This window comes from Plecotus auritus, assembly GCF_963455305.1.
Source record: "Plecotus auritus genome assembly, chromosome: 5".
NCBI classification, from domain to species: domain Eukaryota; kingdom Metazoa; phylum Chordata; class Mammalia; order Chiroptera; family Vespertilionidae; genus Plecotus; species Plecotus auritus.
This window is the reverse complement of record NC_137776.1, coordinates 155,713,083-155,731,306: the sequence shown is the minus strand read 5'-3', so window position 1 is coordinate 155,731,306 and position 18,224 is coordinate 155,713,083. Positions and strand designations below refer to the sequence as shown.

Genomic DNA, 18,224 nt, shown 5'->3' with positions numbered 1-18,224 from the left:
AGTCCTGCAGAGCCTCAGGGTCTGGTCTTGCTTTTTTCAGTTAATGGGGTTACAAGGTGGGGAAGATTTAGTCATAAAAGTTGAACTCTCTGTGTACATGAATTTTTGTACTAGTTCTGTTGATGATTTTAGCCCCTCTGAGCTTTATTGCCCTGATACATAAAATGAGGGTCAATATGCAAGTCTCTTAAAGGATGTGCCAGAGCATCAAGGAGGTGTGCAGGGTGACATGTTCCAGACTAGGTTGAATTTTGGGGCTATGTGTTGGACTCTATGTAAGGGTATCAGACTTGATAGACCCTGACTGGGAAGGGGTAGAAAAGCTATGGTGCCTTGGGAAAAAAGGGAAGGGGGAAACCTCAGTCCAATTACCGGACAATGTTAGGCCCAGTCACCATGGCAACAGGAATGGGGTCAGTCCCCAGTGGGGGGGTTGGGTATATCACAGCAGGACTGCCAGAGAATGTCACTATGGCAACCGGCAACCGTGGCTACGAGTCAGCTCCAATACCCTGGTCGTTATGGTGACAGATGAATGCGGTTATAAGCTCAGAAGGGTAAACTGTCTCTCTCTTGTGGGGGTAAGACCTCGGTGGGAGGTGTTTCTGGGTCACCAGCACACGGAAAATAGCCTTCATTTTGGTCACCGCGTCCAGGATCTTGAGCTGGATCAGCGAGAACCATAACAAGCTCCACTCTTGGGCTCTCTCTAGGTCTGCGTTTCCCAGGTAACACCTTGAAGCACGCTTCTGCCAAGTAAACGCTGATTGGCTGAGTATGAAATGCGTGAGGGAGGGAAGAGACGACCGGAAGTACATCCGGGGAAGTGGAACTACTGGAGGAAAAAAGGCTTAGGTCCGCCTTCTAGTCTAGAGCGACCGCTCTGCTCCGCATCTCGTTGGTTCCGGAGGTCTCCACGGCCGTGGGAAATGCTGGCGCGCGCGGCGCGGGGCACTGGGGCCCTTTTGCTGAGGGTAGGAACAAGGCAGCCTCCTCCAAGGGTTGGGCTAGAGATCACCCGGGTCCTTATCAAGGAAGGAGAGGGATTCAAAGTTTAAAGAACTGGGGTCAGAGGTCATGGTCCCCACGTGAGCCCTTCTCCGGTGGTGTAGGAAGATGCCTCCCGAACAAGCGCCCAGCCGGCTGGGATCTCCGCTAACCCTCGTCTTCCCTTCAGGGTTCCCTGCAGGCTTCTGGCCGCGCGCCGCGCCGTGCCTCCTCAGGATTGCCCCGAAACACCGTGGTACTCTTTGTGCCGCAGCAGGAGGCCTGGGTGGTGGAGCGAATGGGCCGATTTCACCGCATCCTGGAGCCTGTGAGAACCTCTTCTGCTCATCCTGGGCCAGCCTGATTCCCAATTCCCTCACGACATTGCGAGGGTGGTGATGAGAGTACCTCCTTGGGGCCTGCCCTCACCTTTGGCTTGCAACTCCCTAGGCCAGACCGGGCAGAGCCCAGGCTGCTGACCGTCATAACCATGTTCCCACCTCTTCCTGTTGCCCTAGCATCCTCCATTCGCGGGAATCTCTCCTACCCACTCTCAGCTCCACCCGTCTGCAAGGAGAAAGATACTCTGCTGGCGCCCAATCCCTTGATTCTCCCATCCATTCAAAGGACAGGCTTCACATTCCTATTCTCTTGGGCTTCCCTACCATTGACACCCCCAGCCTTCTGCTTTTCTGGGCATGTCCATATGTTGATTCCCTACCCATTCCAGGCCTAGCTTGGATACCAACCCTACATCCTTCTGAAGACCCATGACTCTTCTTCCCAGGGCCTGAACGTTCTCATCCCTGTGTTAGACCGGATCCGATATGTGCAGAGTCTCAAGGAAATTGTCATCAACGTGCCTGAGCAGTCAGCTGTGACTCTCGGTGAGGGGTGCAGGGTGACTTGGGTGCTCTGAGGCCATTAGGATGTGGTTGCTTGAGACCCAGAGCTTAGGAGAAAGAGCTGATTGGGACCTGGAAGTCTGACCTTCCTCCTTTTCTTTCCTGCTCCTGCATTGCAGACAATGTAACTCTGCAAATCGATGGAGTCCTTTACCTGCGCATCATGGATCCTTACAAGGTATCTTTTTTCTGCTTTATTCAGCTCCTGATTTGCTCTCCTCACTAAAATCCTGCACCCAAGCTTCTTACACTATCCATATTCCTTTCAGGCAAGCTACGGTGTGGAGGATCCTGAATATGCTGTCACCCAGCTCGCTCAGACAACCATGAGATCAGAGCTTGGCAAACTCTCTCTGGACAAAGTCTTCCGGGTAAGGGGATCTGAGCCAGAGTTAGGGTTTGAAGACATAGGCTTGGCACTCTTCAGTCCTTTCTGGGAGTCAAGATCAATCCTAGATCCTTCTCAGCTTAGACCCCTGATGAGTGGGTTGAGGCTTATACCTCTTTTACACCTCTCTTCCTCCAGGAGCGGGAGTCTCTGAATGCTAACATTGTGGATGCCATCAACCAGGCTGCCGACTGCTGGGGCATCCGCTGCCTCCGTTACGAGATCAAGGATATCCATGTGCCGCCCCGCGTGAAAGAGTCCATGCAGATGCAGGTAGGGCCCAGGGAGGACTTCCCATGCTCTACTTGTATGGGAACCTGGATTCCCTTCCCTATTGTGATGGGTACAGTTGCAGGTCTGTATAGGAGTTTTACTCTGATTGGTGTTGCTGGGGGATTCCAGGTGGAGGCAGAGCGGCGGAAACGAGCCACAGTTTTAGAGTCTGAGGGGACCCGAGAGTCAGCCATCAATGTGGCAGAAGGAAAGAAGCAGGCACAGATCCTGGCCTCTGAGGCAGAAAAGGCTGAACAAATAAATCAGGCAGCAGGTCAGCAGAGGGTAGAGCCTGAGGGAAGAGCAGGGCATGGGTCTTTGAGGGTTGGTTCTGGGACAGGAGCTTGGGGGGCGGGGAGGGGCACCCTGACCTCATGGGTCTAGTTCTGTCTCTTTTCTTCCAGGGGAAGCCAGTGCAGTTCTGGCCAAGGCCAAAGCTAAAGCTGAAGCTATTCGCATCCTGGCTGCAGCTCTGACACAACACGTGAGAGGCCCCTGGGTGGGAGTGGGAGACAGAAATTGACAGTGGAAAAGGTTCTCTTATCTACCCTTGGGAGAAGTTCCTGCCTTTGTGGGTTTTATTGAGCCAGATTATATGATCTCTTGTGATATGCATATCCTCTTTCCAGGAACCTGACTTTTCCTCTCCACTCCCTCTCCCCACCCTATACCCTTCTCTAAGTCTGTGATCTCTGATTTTATCCCTCCTGTGGCCACAGAATGGAGATGCAGCAGCCTCACTGACTGTGGCTGAGCAGTATGTCAGCGCGTTCTCCAAACTGGCCAAGGACTCCAACACTATCCTGCTGCCCTCCAACCCCAGTGATGTCACCAGTATGGTGGCTCAGGTTAGCATGCCCTGAGGATCTGGCACAAAGCACCAATGCCAGAGATTGAGACCCTACCACCACCAGCACCATTTAGATACCATACGCAAGCATGTCAAACTCTCGGCCTGCTGGCTACGAGTTTGACATGCTTGTGAGGCTTTCAGAGTGCCCTGAGACCTAGACCTCCCTTCATTTCCTGTAGATATGAATCTCTAAGGATGAGATACCCCCCTCATCCCTTGAGATAGGGAAGCTCTTAAGACTTTTTTTTTTTTTTCCAGATATTTGTATATTATTCTGAGGGTGGCCCTGCTCTGGTAGTTTGTAAAATTCCTAGAACTTGACTCCAGAGCTTATAAGACTGACTATTGAGAGAGGGGAAAAAGGAAAAACAAGCCAACTAACCACAGCCCCACCTTCTGCCTTCTGCCGTATGTCCTAATGGCTCTCTCTTCCTCTTCTCAGGCCATGGGTGTGTATGGGGCCCTCACCAAAGCCCCAGTACCAGGATCCCAGGACTCAGGCTCCCGTGGGAACAGCAGAGATGTCCAGGACACAGATGCAAGTCTTGATGAGGAACTTGATCGAGTCAAGCTGAGTTAATGGAGCTGGGCTTGGCCAAAGAGGCTTGGACAGAGAAGCAGCACTCCCTAACTCTGGCTCTAGCCTCTTTGCTAAGAATTTGGTTATTATTTTTTTATTTGAACTTTAATCATGTAATAAACTGGCCAGTGGTAAACCAGAAACTGTCCTCTCTGATTGGGAAATGAAGTTGAGAAAATCATTATTGTTTTCCTTGGATGTTCACTCCCACTCTCTAGTCCTTTCAGGTCTTGGAAGCCAATCCTCTGTGAGCAAGAATGAATCTGACATAATAGAAAATCACCCTTTTGTTTTCAGCAGAAGCTGTGGGATAGGGTGGAAGGATTAAGCCACATGTTAACTGAACTGCCAGCTGGGAGTATAGTTCCTTCCTGCCAAGTGTTGGGCTGTGAATTTGAGCAGGTGTTTGGGGGGATTTTTAATGGCAAAGAGCATTGCTCTGGCAGGGTAGTACTGCTGAATGCTTAAAGGATCTTCAGGGAGACTGACACTTATTCATGTATTCAGAAACATTTAATGCTCTCTACAACGTGCCAAGCTCAGTGCTAGACATGGTTTACAAAAACAACTGAGACTCAGCAGCCCCTGGTCTCACAGAATACCAGGTCAGGGAGAGGAGACAAACAAGGAAGCAGACAGAGATACAAAGTGATAAGGGCTGTAATGGAGGAAAATTCTGGCTGAGAGATACTGGAAAGAAAAGCATGTCAGCATGTGGGTAGTAAAGTTGCCAACTCTGCCATTGAGTTCAGGATGGGAAGATGAATGCATTCACCAAGCTAGGGTTTGGGGCTAGAATATGCTAAGGCCCACAGCTCCAGAGAAATTGGAACATTCAGAGTCATTTGCTGTGGCTTAAAGATGGGCTGTTAGAGGGATGTGACTGTATTGCAAGGTCCAAATCATGGAGTCTTGAAGAGTTTGGACTTTACCTTTAAGGTAGTGGGGAGGAGAGCCCATGAAGGTTTTTTCCCTCATGAAGAATTTTAAGAAGATTTAGGTAACTACCTTAGTGTTTTAGATAATAGCTGTTTTGCTGCAATCTGGACGGGATTTGAAGGAGAAATGGAAGCTGGAAAGACAAAGAGGGCTGCTTCAGTGATCCCTGAGAGGGTGATGAGGCCTGAATATCAGGATGAAGGTGGAGGGATAATTTGACATATTTCTGACTTAGAATTTATTCATTTATCCATTTGGTAACTATTGAACCCCAACTATATGCCAGACACCAAGGATATAGTAATGAAGAAAAAATTCTCTGATCTCAATGAGCTTACATCCTGTTTGGAAGGATCAAACCATTAATAAGATGTATAGTATTTCAGATGCTGGTGAGTTGTGCTAAGGAAGGGAAGGAAGATGGGGAGTTTGGGGTGGGGCATTCTGTAATTTTAAGTAGAGGGTTCCAGGAAGCCTCACTGATGTTATATTTGAATTTAGATAAGGAGACTAGAGGAATCTGGGAGTAAATTTGGGCATCTGGTAATAAAGCTGACGAGATGGATGGCAAAGGCCCTGAGGCAGAGCATCTCTGTCTTATAACTGGAAGAGCAAAGGGGCTGTACTGGATGGAACAGAATTAAGGAAACAGAAGCAACTCCTAGATGAATCAGGGAAGTGGGGAGCTGGTGTGTAGGGCCACCACAAGAACTTAGGTTCTACTCTGGTATGAAAAGCCAGAGGGAGATTTTTGGCTTTTAACAGTAGTTTTACTGCGATGTAATTCACATACAATACAATTCGCCCACTGAAAGTGTAAATTCAGTAATTTGTAGTATATTCAGAGTTTTACAACCACCACAATTTTAAAACATTTTCATCACTGCTCCTTCGTCTCCACCCTGCCACAAAAACCCTGTACCCATTAGCAGTCACTCTCCTCTCCCCCAGTCCTAGGCAACCACTAGTCACTTTCTATCTCTCTAGATTTATAAATTCATATAAATGGAATAATGTAATATGTGTTATTTTGTGATTGGCTTCTTTCAGCATAATGTTTTTAAGGTTCATCCACGTAGCATTCCTTTTTATGGCTAAACAATATTACATTGTATAGATATACCATATTTTGTTTATCCATTCATTAGTGAAGGCTATATGGGTAGGTTTCACCTTTGGCTATTATGGATAATGCTACTGTGAACATTAACGTAAGTTTTTGTTTGGATATATATTTTCATTTCTCTTAGGTGTATACCTAGGAGTGGAATTGCTGGATCATATGACAATGCTATGTTTAACTTTTTGAAGAATTGCTAGACTATTTTCCATCCCAACAGCAGTATATGAGGGTTCAAATTTCTCCACATCCACACCAATATTTGTTATTTGTCTTTTTTATTATAGCCATCCTTGTGGATTTGAAATGGTATCTCTAGTATTTCCCTGATGGCTAATGTTGAACAGCTTTTCATGTGTTTATTGGTCATTTATATATCTTTGGAGAAATGTGTATTCAAATCCTTAGCTCATTTTTAGGTGGTATTATTTGCCTTTTATTGAGTTGTAAGATTCAGTGAGAGACTTGGAGAGGGAGAATAATAAAAGCTATCAGTTGGAGTCAGTTAAGGGAAAAGGGGAAAGCAAATACCATATATCCCTATTTTACAGATGAGCTAACACCCAATAATGACAGGGAGTGGAGGATCTAGGGTTTAAGCGGTTTGACTCAGCTCTTAGTCTTAACCAAGAATGGACAGTGGTTCCCTGAACTTGCCTAACTTTGTTTCTTGTACCCAGTTCTCCTAAATAATCTCACATTAAACTCGACCTCTCGCCATCCCTGCGCTCCTTGCCGAACTTGCTCGTAGGCGCCGGCAGATGGCGATGTGGCCCCGCGGGCCGCTCTGTTCGGCGCGCGCATGTCTGTGGTATCAAGACCCAGGCGCCTCCGATGCACTTCCGGGCGCCGTTCAAGGTGAGCTAGGGTCTACGAGACCCCCTCATAAACTCCCTCTCCTCGAAGAAAGGGAACTTTCCAACCAGCTCGCAGCCTAGGTGCCCAGTACTGGGGTTAGGGTGCCCAGGCGGAGCCCGAGTAACCACAAGAGGAAGCAGAGCCGTTGGGACGACTGGATTCCCGGCGAGGCCCAACCGGCTGCAGACCCCACCGGCTTTGACCCGCTTCACCGAGGAGGTCAAGCCCTGGTCTGGCGATCCTGGGTTTCCGGAAGCGGAGTGTGATTACTCCCCTTCGTCCCCTCGGTCCTGCCTGGCGGCGCCGTCAGCCTGTCCCTCAGGGTTCCCCTGAGGCTGCGAGCCCTGACCACCCCAGGGGTGTTGAGGTTGGCAAGGGGAGGTGGAGAAACGGGCTGTCAGAGAGCAGTCTACCACTTGGAATAAGTTTTCCCTCGTGGACTGTTTTTCATCATTAGTATCTCCTGTAGTATGTGTGCGATCCTATACCCCACTCCCAAAGATCCTGATTTAGTAGATCTGGGGTGGGGGCCAGGAAATAAACATTTTTTTAATTGCCACTCCAGGTTGATGCCCATAGTCTACAGATCTCACCTTCAGAAACACTGGTATCACTGGTGGAGAGGAACAGTGCATTAGGTTGCCTATGGAACTGCTTTATCTTCAGGAAGGCTTCCAAGAGGAAGTGATTCTAGCTGGGCTTTGTATTGAGGCACCAGAATACCCAATGGTTCTTTGCTCCACAGTGATGCATTCTCTGCCCTGCCACCACCACTAGGATGCAGAAGATCTCAGTGCTGCTCTTCCTGGTCTGGGTCTGCTTCCTCTTCTACGCTGGCATTGCCCTCTTCACCAGTGGTTTCCTGCTCACCCGTTTGGAGCTCACCAACCATAGTAGCTGTCAAGAGCCCCCAGGACCTGGGCCTCTGCCATGGAGGAGCCAAGGGGAGCCCGGGGCCTGCTGGATGGCTTCCCGATTCTCCCGCGTTGTGTTGGTGCTGATAGATGCTCTGAGATTTGACTTCGCCCAGCCACAGCGCTCACATGTTCCTGGGGAGCCTTCTGTCTCCCTGCCCTTCCTGGGAAAATTGGGCTTCTTGCAGAGGATCCTGGAGATTCAACCTCACCATGCCAGGCTCTACCAATCTAAGGCTGATCCTCCCACTACCACCATGCAGCGCCTTAAGGCCCTCACCACTGGCTCACTGCCTACCTTTATTGATGCTGGCAGTAACTTTGCCAGCTATGCCATAGTGGAAGACAATCTCATTAAGCAGCTCACCAGTGCAGGTCAGTCTAGGCCTCTTTGGAGGCTAGAAGTACTTTGACAGGTTTCCTCTTTAGAAGAACTTGGGGTGTCTAGCTGCATGCTTGACAATGCTGGGAGGAGAAGGTGGGGAGAAGAGGAGAAAGAGACTAGGTTCCTGAATGCAGGGAGCTTTGCCCTTCCGAAGTTTCTCATGTGCATGGGGTATGGTTTTACTTTTGGGGCACTCTCAGTAAAGGAGCAGGAGAGAGACGAAGAGATGTGGATCTGGACAATGTACAAGTGTGGAGGAAAGAGTAGAGGGGCAGGCCTTATCCATATATTGACTTGGAAAAAGCAAGACACGCCAGGAAAAGCAGCAGCAGAGATAGCCAGAAACAGAACAGGCAGAACTTTTTGTGAGAACAAGGAGTGAGAGGTCTGGGTGGAGAGTATGGTCATTAGGAAAAGCTTTCTGGCAGAAGAAAAATTTTAGACTTTGAAGGGTAAAGACTTGCTGGATGGAATTTCTTTGCCTTAAAGTACATGGTTGGGATTTCTGATGGGTTCTTAAAGGGCCTCCTCTCCTCTTTTCCCCTGCCCTGTTCAGGCTGTGACCCACTCTCATGCCCCTGCAGGAAGGCGTGTGGTCTTCATGGGAGATGATACCTGGAAAGATCTTTTTCCTGGAGCTTTCTCCCAAGCTTTCTTCTTCTCCTCCTTCAATGTCAGAGACCTACACACGGTGGACAATGGCATCATGGAACATCTCTACCCAACCAGTGAGCATAGGGCCAGAGGCAGGCCTGAGTTTGGGGGCTGGGAGGGCTGCTTCAGTCCTCAAATTCTGAGCCTCCAATGGGTGCAATGGCCTGGGCTTGATGCTTCTGGACATAGAGCGTCAGAACCTGGCTGGGTTTGGGGAGTGGGCCTTAGTCCCCTGTGCTCAGTCTTCTCCCCTTCACAGTGGACAGTGGTGAATGGGATGTGCTGATTGCTCACTTCCTGGGTGTGGATCACTGTGGTCACAAGCATGGACCTCACCACCCTGAAATGGCCAAGAAACTTAGTCAAATGGACCAGGTGATCCAGTGAGTGTGGGATTTTGGGTTGGGAGATTGGCTGGGAGATTGGGTTTGTTTCTGAGAATCTCAGGGCATATGGTCCCAAGAGAAAAAGTCCTTACATTGGAGCCTCTTTCCTGGTTGGATCTGCCTTCTCTAGGCCATTTTCTGAAGCTAGGGGTCTCATCCATCTTGAGTTGTTCAGTGTGTGGCCTTGGGCAGTAGGGTTATTACTGAAGAGGTATCTCTCTAGGCCCTAATAATAGAAATTATGGCTGGGGGTGAATGGGCCCCTGAGAAAAATCTTTATCCATCCTTACCCCCTGACACATTCTTGGCCCCCAGGGGAATTGTCAAACGTCTGGAGAATGACACACTGCTGGTGGTGATTGGGGACCATGGGATGACCAAGAGTGGGGACCACGGAGGGGACAGTGAGCTGGAGATCTCAGCTGCACTTTTCCTGTACAGTCCCACAGCTCTCTTCCTGCGACCCCCACCAGAGGTGAGGCCTGAGTTTTGCTTTGGTTTCCAGGTATTGAACCCTTGTCATGATAACAGCCTCTATTTTAGGCCTCAAATTGATGACCTCTTGGCATCCCCCATTCTCATTTCCTACCTGCACCCTATGTCTGCCATCCCAAACACTGACTTCAGCTCTGTGGTGAACCTATTGACCCCTGTCCTTCTCCTCTAGGAGCCAGAGGTAGTTCCTCAAATCAGCCTTGTGCCTACGCTGGCCCTGCTGCTGGGCCTGCCCATCCCATTTGGGAACATCGGGGAGGTGATGGCTGAGCTGTTCTCAGCGGTTGAAGACTCCCAGCCTCATTCCTCTGCTCTGGCCCAAGCTACAGCTCTCTATCTCAATGCCCAGCAGGTAGGTAATGGGCTGGGCTTCCAGGTTACAGAACTAGGACCGACATGGGAGAAGCATAATGACCCACTCTAGTCCTTTGTTTAGTCTTAATATCACCTTCCATAGCCATGTCCTCCTTCCATTATCCTTCCCTTCCCCCCTGTCCTGGACAGAGTTTGGGTCCCTGATTTCTAGGTACCCTCTTTGGTAATACCTGTCTTTGCCTCTGTCCTAATATCTGATTTGTGCCCTTTGGCCTCTGATCTTTCCTGCTAGGTATTTCGATTTCTTCACACCTACTCAGTTGCTGCACAGGACCTCCAAGTTAAGGAGTTTCATCGGCTGAATAACCTTTTCTCCAAGGCCTCTGCTGACTACCTACGGCTTCTGCAGAGCCCCCAGGGGGCCGAGGCAGCACTACAGACTGTGATTACTGAGCTGCAGGAGTTCCTGCGGGGAGTTCGGGCCATGTGCATTGAGTCTTGGGCTCGGTTTTCTCTGGTCCGCATGGCAGGGGGTGCTGCTCTTTTGGCTGCTGCCTGCTTTCTCTGCCTGCTGATAGCCCAGTGGGCAACATCCCCTGACTTTCACCTCCCCCCTCTCCTAATACCCGTGACCTGGGGTCTGGCTGGGGTTGTAGTGTGTGCTGGCCTTCTGGCAACTACTGAGCTGAAGCTGGATCCAGTGGTTCTAGGGGCTGTGGCTGCAATGGGTTCAGTCCTGCATATTCTATGGAAAGCCTGGGCTGGCTGGGGGTCCAAGAGGCCTCTTGCAGCCTTGCTTCCCATTCCCAGGCCTGTTCTATTACTTCTGCTCATTCGCTTTGCTGCTTTCTTCTCTGATAGCTTTGTTGTAGCTGAGGCCAGGGCCATCCGCTTCCTTTTGGGCTCACTTATCTTGCTCCTAGTTGCCCAGCTTCACTGGGAGGGCAAGCTGCTGCCATCTAAGCTACTCACAATACCCCGCATTGGCCTTTCGGCTCCAACAGGCCCTTCAGGGCACAAGGGAACGCATGCCCTGGGGCTTGGAGTTGGGTTGCTTTTGTGTATAAGGCTAGCTGGGCTTTTTCATCGCTGCCCTGAAGAGACACCTGCTTGCCACTCCTCTCCCTGGCTGAGTCCCCTGGCGTCCATGGTGGGTGGTCGAGCCAAGAATTTGTGGTATGGAGTTTGTGTGGGGGCACTGGTGGCCCTGTTAGCTGCTGTGCGCCTGTGGCTTCGCCGCTACGGTAATCTCAAGAGCCCTGAGCCCCCTGTGCTCTTTGTGCGCTGGGGGCTGCCCCTAATGGTACTCGGCACTGCTGCCTACTGGGCATTGGCATCGGGAGCAGATGAAGCACCCCCACGTCTCCGAGCCCTGGTTGCTGGTGCATCAGTTGTGCTGCCTAGGGCTGTTGCAGGGTTGGCTGCTTCAGGGCTCTTGCTGTTGCTCTGGAGGCCTGTGACGGTGCTGGCAAAGGCTACGATGGGTGCTCCAAGGATCAGGACTGTCCTCACTCCCTTCTCAGGCCCCCCCACTTCTCAGGCTGACCTGGATTATGTGGTTCCTCAAATCTACCGACATATGCAGGAGGAGATCCGGGGCCGGCTGGAGAGAACCAAATCTCAGGGTCCCTTGACTGTGGCTGCCTATCAATTGGGGAGTGTCTACTCAGCTGCTATGGTCACGGCCCTCACCCTCTTGGCCTTCCCACTTCTGCTATTGCATGCAGAGCGCATTAGCCTTGTGTTCCTGCTTCTGTTTCTGCAGAGCTTCCTTCTCCTGCATCTGCTTGCTGCTGGGATACCCATCACTACCCCTGGTAAATACATATCCCAGCCCTGATTCATCCAAGGACAATAGGGATATGAGTTTGTTTTCAGGCTGATGTTAATCCTCAGGTTCTTCACCTTGACACAGGATCTCATACCTCACACAGTTGGGAGGGTCTTTGTGATCTCTCTTATCTGCTATAGCCAAGCTAATTGATTCCTACCATTGGCTCTGAGGGCCAGCAGGGTTCAGGAAGGACGGAGATAAGGAGTACTCTAAGACTCATTCTTAAGGAAATGCTGCATCCTCATGAGTGCATTTTCTGATTTTCCAGTCATGGGAGTGGTGAATTACCCATATATAATGTCATAGTGAGCTATGTGTATATGAGAGAGAGAAGAAATTGACCACAGAGGGGTTCAGATTAGAGTAATGGGGCTTTGTGTCTCAGAGGTAATTAGAATAACAGAATATTGACGATAGGAGGTTGGGGTAATGGGCATATGTATGTATGAGAATTAGCATTGAAGGAGGAGGAGGAGGAGGAGGAGGAGGAGGAGGAGGAGGAGGAGGAGGAGGAGTAGGAGTAGTAGTAGTAGTATATGATCATGGGGCAGGAGGCTATGGATTAGGAAATGGGATATGACTATAAAGAGGCATGTTTCTTTCCCCAGGTCCTTTTATTGTGCCATGGCAGGCAGTCTCTGCTTGGGCCCTCATGGCCACACAGACCTTCTATTCCACGGGTCACCAGCCTGTCTTTCCAACCATCCATTGGCACGCAGCCTTCGTGGGATTCCCAGAGGGTCATGGCTCCTCTACCTGGCTGCCTGCTTTGCTGGTGGGAGCCAACACCTTTGCCTCCCACCTCCTCTTTGCAGGTACCTCCTCACTCCTTTGCTTCCATTGTTTACTCTGGCTTTGTAGAAGGAAATGAACCCCCTGGATTTGAGTGGGGACAAGTAATTTTGTTGGATCTCTGGCACCCCTTGACCTATGTTAATTGGAGGCTGAGTGAACTAGTCTGATTGAGGGCCAGGCTGCCTAGACCCTGGGTCCTCCATTGATTCTGCCCTGCCTTCCTCTGAGACAGTAGGTTGCCCATTGCTTCTGCTCTGGCCCTTCCTGTGTGAGAGCCAAGGGTCCCAGAAGAGGCGGCAGCCCCACGGGAATGAAGCTGAGGCCAGAGTTGGGCCTGAGGAGGAGGAGGTGGAGCCACTGATGGAGATGCGGCTCCGGGATGCACCTCACCACTTCAATGTAGCACTGCTGCAGCTGGGCCTCAAGTACCTCTTTGTCCTTGGTATTCAGGTGGGTTCAGGGGAGAGATCATGAAATTCATGACCTTTTCTCATTGTGTGTACATCACATTCTTTCTTTCATACTTTGCCAAAACCCTGGGAGAGAGCCTTGACTGAGGTACAGATAAATGAAGTGGTTGCCCAAGGTTAGTGACCTCAAATGGCAGTGTTAAAATTTGAACCTATACAGTATGTCTTTAATCCTAGACTTAAGATTGTTTCCCCTCTACAAGCTAGATTTAGACCCTGTTGTTGCATTTGGGATTACTCCATTGGTGTTCTGACTGGAAAAACTGAAGTGATGGCCAGGATTCTTTCCCAAGCTGTGATCATGGATCCTCCTTTCCTTCAGAGGCAGGGGTGTGATTGTGACATCTTCCTCCACCCTGGGAGCTAGAGCCTGAGTGTTAGCAGCACAAATGGATAGTGCTGGCCCAAGATCACCCAGTGAGTCATGGTGGGGCCAGGCAAAGAATTAGATCTTCTAAGTGTTTGCCCAAGCCTGCAGATCTTCTAAGTTTTTTTCCCCACTGGCACACACTACTTTCCTACTCCTCTCATTCTTCACAGGGGCCTACAGCAACTCTCTCTTTGACCTGCTTCCTCCTCCTCTTCCCAAGTAACTTGACTCTTCCTCTCCTCCCTCAGATTCTGGCCTGTGCTTTGGCAGCCTCCATCCTCCGCAGGCATCTCATGGTCTGGAAGGTGTTCGCCCCCAAGTGAGTGGATTTTTCTTGGGGCATAGAGGTCTTGGGGAGGGTGAAACTGGGAACAAAGAATGAACATCCAGGGTAGACAAGGTTTTACCTCAGCAGGGAAAAAGCTCTAGACCTACTCTCAGTGTCCCCTGATATTCTCCACCTTTCTTTACAGGTTCATTTTTGAGGCCATGGGTTTCATTGTGAGCAGCGTGGGACTTTTCCTGGGCCTAGCTTTGGTGATGCGAGTGGATGGTGCTGTGAGCTCTTGGTTCCAACAGCTAGTTCTGGCCCAGCAGAGGTAGCTTAGGCTGTGGGTGTTGACTCCTGGCTATGGGAAGAACTGGAGAACAGTCTAGTCTGGCCTGTAAGGGTACTGGATCATCTGCAAGGAGGCTCAGCCACACCTCTTACCACCATGCAGCCAGGAGCTACTGGCATATGGGACTTTATTATTTTATAATTAAAAAGCATAGTGGGGCTTGATCTTTAACTCCTGTTTTAAATGAATCTTTGGGACTGGGGGTGGTCTCCAAAGTGGAATAAAATAATATAAATGAGTGTGTCTGAGATGTAGGGAAGCCCCCACTGTCCTATATGGGCTAGCGGGAGTGCAGAACTGATCCCACCTGGCACGGATGGGATCAGTTCTGCAGATCTGCTGTACCTAAGAACCTTTGGGAAATAGTTGCAGTTGTATGAATTCACTTCCCCCAGCTCTTCCCAAGTCATGCTTTGACTGTGAAAAAGTGGCTGAAAAGACAAGCCCAGGCATCTTGGAGCACAGACTTTCACTGTGCAAAGCCTGAGTAGTGCTGTCTCTCCTCTACTGTGTGCTTCATCCCAGAACACCCTTTGCCCTTCACTTCTGTGGAGGCCTCCCTACTTTCCCAACCAGTGTTGCCTTTTATTAGACCTACTTGCCCAACTTAAAGCATTCTACTTTGTCCCGTTGATTATTCCTAACTTGATGCCAAAACTGTATGAATCTAATGCTCCTCATACTTATCTCTTGTGTCCTTCATCCACCTCACTACTCCTGTAGCATGTGGAAGTGCCGACATGAAATCCCTGTGGAAATGTCCATCAAAAGAGTGAGGAACAGGCTCTGAGAAGGGTCAGGACTGGGGTTTGAGGTTTGAGAGTACTCAGGACAGCATGAGATAAGACCACTGAAAGAAGAATGGATGTTAAAATTGTGGGATAACATCTACCTTTACACAAGAAGAGAAACTGAGTAGCAGTATTTGTGCAGTAAAGGCATTCACTGCTATGGTAGCTAAAGGAAGAGTCCTAATTATTAATGGCCAACAGTCCTTAGTGCTATAAAGGTCAAATAGGAAGATGATGAAAAGTGTGTACTGTTTCATGCAATTAGAGGATAGGACATTAGATCCTGGCAGGGATAGATTTAATAATGCCAGGGGAGAAGTTAGGCCCCAACTAGCCTATAAGATGAAATTAGAAAAAGTCCCCTCAATCTGGTGGACACAACTCCCAGGCATCATTTAGTGAGCAGACAATGTCTTTGTGAAAAGAAATAAAGACCTTTTCTCCATCTCAAGACCCAGGGGAAGGATTTTAGGTACATCCCCGCCTCTGCTTTTTCTTTGTAGGGAGCCCCCTTCCCTGGAGCCTAAAGATAATCTGATCTGCCAACCACTGTTTCCTTTTCTCCCGAAACATCTACAAGATTCTTTTAGAGAAAGACCTGTTAGCACATTGATTTATACTATTAAAAATTTGTATCCCTGCCTTTTACTTGACGTCAAAGAGCCCATTCCACACTAATTAATTGTGTTTATTTTAAAAATACATTTTATTTATTTTTTTACAGAGAGGAAGGGACAGGGATAGAGAGTTAGAAACATTGATGAGAGAGAAACATCAATCAGCTGCCTCCTGCACACCCCCTACTGGGGATGTGCCCGCAACCAAGGTACATGCCCTTGACCGGAATCGAACCTGGGACCTTTCAGTCTGCAGGCCAACGCTCTATCCACTGAGCCAAACCAGCTAGGGCCATTGTGTTTATTTTAAAAAAGAGCTTTACAGAGGTACAATTTACCATAACATTTACCCATTTAAAGTGTACAATTTAATGATTTTTAGTATATTCATAGAGTTATACAGCCATCACTACAGTCAGTCTTAGAACATTTCACCAACCCACGAAGAAACTAGATACTTTTTCCTATTACCCTCCATGCCTACCCTCTGCATCACCAGCCCTAGGCGACCACAATTCTGACATTTCATAAAAATGTATGGCCTTTTGTGACTAACTTCTTCATTCAGCATAATGTTTTCAAGATGCATCCATATAGTACCAATTTTCTCTCTTAAAATTCAGGTAAAATTCACATAACATAAAATTAACCATTTAAAAGTACACAGCCTGGCCCTAGTTGGTTTGGCTCAGTGGATAGAGCGTCAGCCTGCGGACTGAAGGGTCCCGGGTTTGAGTCAGTCAAGGACATAGGCCCGGGTTGAGGGCTCGATCCCCAGTAAGGAACATGCAGGAGGCAGCCAATCAATGATTCTCATCATTGATGTTTCTATCTCTCCCTCTTCCTTCCTCTCTGAAATCAATAAAAATATATTGAAAAAAATAAAAGTGTACAATTCAGATCTTCCCTTAGGGCAGTGATTCTCAACCTTTCTAATGCCGCGACCCTTTAATACAGTTCCTCATGTTGTGACCCCCCAACCATAAAATTATTTTTGTTGCTACTTCATAACTGTAATTTTGCTACTGTTATGAATCGTAATGTAAATATCTGTGTTTTCTGATGGTCTTAGGCGACACTGCTAGCGGTTCTCAACCTGTGGGTCGCGACCCACAGGTTGAGAACCGCTGCTGTAGAGAACCGCTGCTGTAGAAAATAATTTTATGGTTGGGGGTCACCACAACATGAGGAACTGTATTAAAGGGTCGAGGCATTAGAAAGGTTGAGAACCACTGCCTTAGGGAAAGGCAGGGGGTCTTACTATAGTATACAGTTAGACAGACAATGAGCAGAGCAAGGACAATGAGCCAGGTACAGAAAGTCACCTAGATGGAAAGCCCCAGGTGCCTAACAAATGACCTTTCCTAAAACCATCCTTAAAACCCTTAGGATGGAGGACCCAGTGTACTCCCTCCCTCCCTGGAGTACTCCCCATGCTTTCCTTCCCACTCCCTGCCCCAGGCAGGTTACCAGCTTCCACTCTCCCAAGCTCCAGGGGCCCTTCCTTTACTTCCATAACTCATTTTCTAAGCCCATTTCTTCTAGGAATTACTTTTTCTACCTCTGTAATTTACGCAATAAATGTTCTCTTGAAAACAAACAAAAGTGTACAATTCATTGGCCCTTAGTACATTTACAATGTCTTATCGTCACTACTATTTCTAGAACATTTCCATCACCCCCAAAAGAAATCACTTATTCATTAGCAGTCACTTCTAATCCTGTTTGCCCGCAGCCTCTGACCGCCACTAATGTGTTTTCTGTTTCTGTGGATTTGCCTATTCTGGATATTTCATATAAATTGATTCATATAATATGTGGTCTTTACCATCTGGTTTCTTTCACTCAACCTAATGTTTTCAAGGTTCATCTATGTTGCAGCATGAATCAGTACTTTGTTTTTTTATGGTCAATTCTATTGTATGGATATAGAACATTTTGTTTATTCATCTACTGATGGACATTTGGGTTGTTTGCACCTTTTATTTTATTTTATTATATATATATACATATATATATACATATACATATGTATGTATGTATATATGTGTGTGTGTGTGTGTGTGTGTGTGTGTATATATATATATATATATATATATATATATATATATGTATATGTTCCTGATTTCAGAGAGGAAGGGAGAGAGAGAAAAAAAAATCAATGATGAGAGAGAATTATTGATCACTATCTCCCACATGCCCCACACTGGGCATGTACCCTGACAGAGAATTGACCTCCTGGTTCAGAGGTGAGCCATGTAGGCCAAGCAGATCCTTTTTTTTTTTAATTGGCTTTTCTTTTTATCATGGAGTTATAAGCATTGCTTATATATTCTAGATATAAGTCTTTTATCACATATATGGTTTGAAAATATTCTATCTATTCTGTGGGTCATCTTTTTATTTTTTTTTTTAATATATTTTATTGTTTTTTTACAGAGTGGAAGGGAGAGGGATAGAGAGTTAGAAACATCAAACAGCTGCCTCCTGCACACCCCCTACTGGGGATGTGCCTACAACCAAGGTACATGCCCTTGACTGGAATCGAACCTGGGACCCTTCAGTTCACAGGCCAACGCCCTATCCACTGAGCCAAACCGGTCAGGGCTCTTTTCATTTTCTTGACAGTGTCCTTTGAAGCACAAAATTTTTAAGTTTTGTTTGTTCATTTGTCT

At 48.1% G+C, this 18,224-nt stretch overlaps 2 protein-coding genes across 6 annotated transcripts; both read left to right on the top strand.

Moving 5' to 3' along the window:
* The first annotated feature begins 846 nt into the window (after window positions 1-846).
* STOML2 (stomatin like 2) lies at window positions 847-4,122 on the top strand. The gene is made up of 10 exons (XM_080669922.1): window positions 847-974; window positions 1,178-1,315; window positions 1,775-1,874; window positions 2,012-2,070; window positions 2,162-2,263; window positions 2,419-2,553; window positions 2,683-2,827; window positions 2,958-3,037; window positions 3,273-3,401; window positions 3,849-4,122. The coding sequence occupies exons 1-10, from the start codon at window positions 930-932 to the stop codon at window positions 3,984-3,986; spliced, it is 1,071 nt and encodes a 356-aa protein (XP_080526048.1). The 5' UTR covers window positions 847-929; the 3' UTR covers window positions 3,987-4,122.
* A 2,697-nt stretch (window positions 4,123-6,819) lies between these two features.
* Window positions 6,820-14,312, top strand: PIGO (phosphatidylinositol glycan anchor biosynthesis class O; the record flags this gene model as incomplete). Of its 5 annotated transcripts, none has more annotated exons than XM_080670376.1 (11): window positions 6,820-6,903; window positions 7,649-8,192; window positions 8,787-8,930; window positions 9,116-9,239; window positions 9,558-9,717; window positions 9,910-10,089; window positions 10,345-11,869; window positions 12,495-12,701; window positions 12,914-13,131; window positions 13,770-13,840; window positions 13,995-14,312. In XM_080670376.1, the coding sequence occupies 10 exons, from the start codon at window positions 7,682-7,684 to the stop codon at window positions 14,122-14,124; spliced, it is 3,270 nt and encodes a 1,089-aa protein (XP_080526502.1). In that variant the 3' UTR covers window positions 14,125-14,312. The 5 variants fall into 5 exon arrangements, with proteins under 5 accessions (XP_080526502.1, XP_080526504.1, XP_080526500.1 ...); XM_080670378.1 differs by having other exon boundaries at window positions 6,846-6,903; window positions 8,759-8,930; XM_080670374.1 differs by having other exon boundaries at window positions 6,848-6,903; window positions 7,681-8,192.
* Between the last annotated feature and the right edge of the window lie 3,912 nt (window positions 14,313-18,224).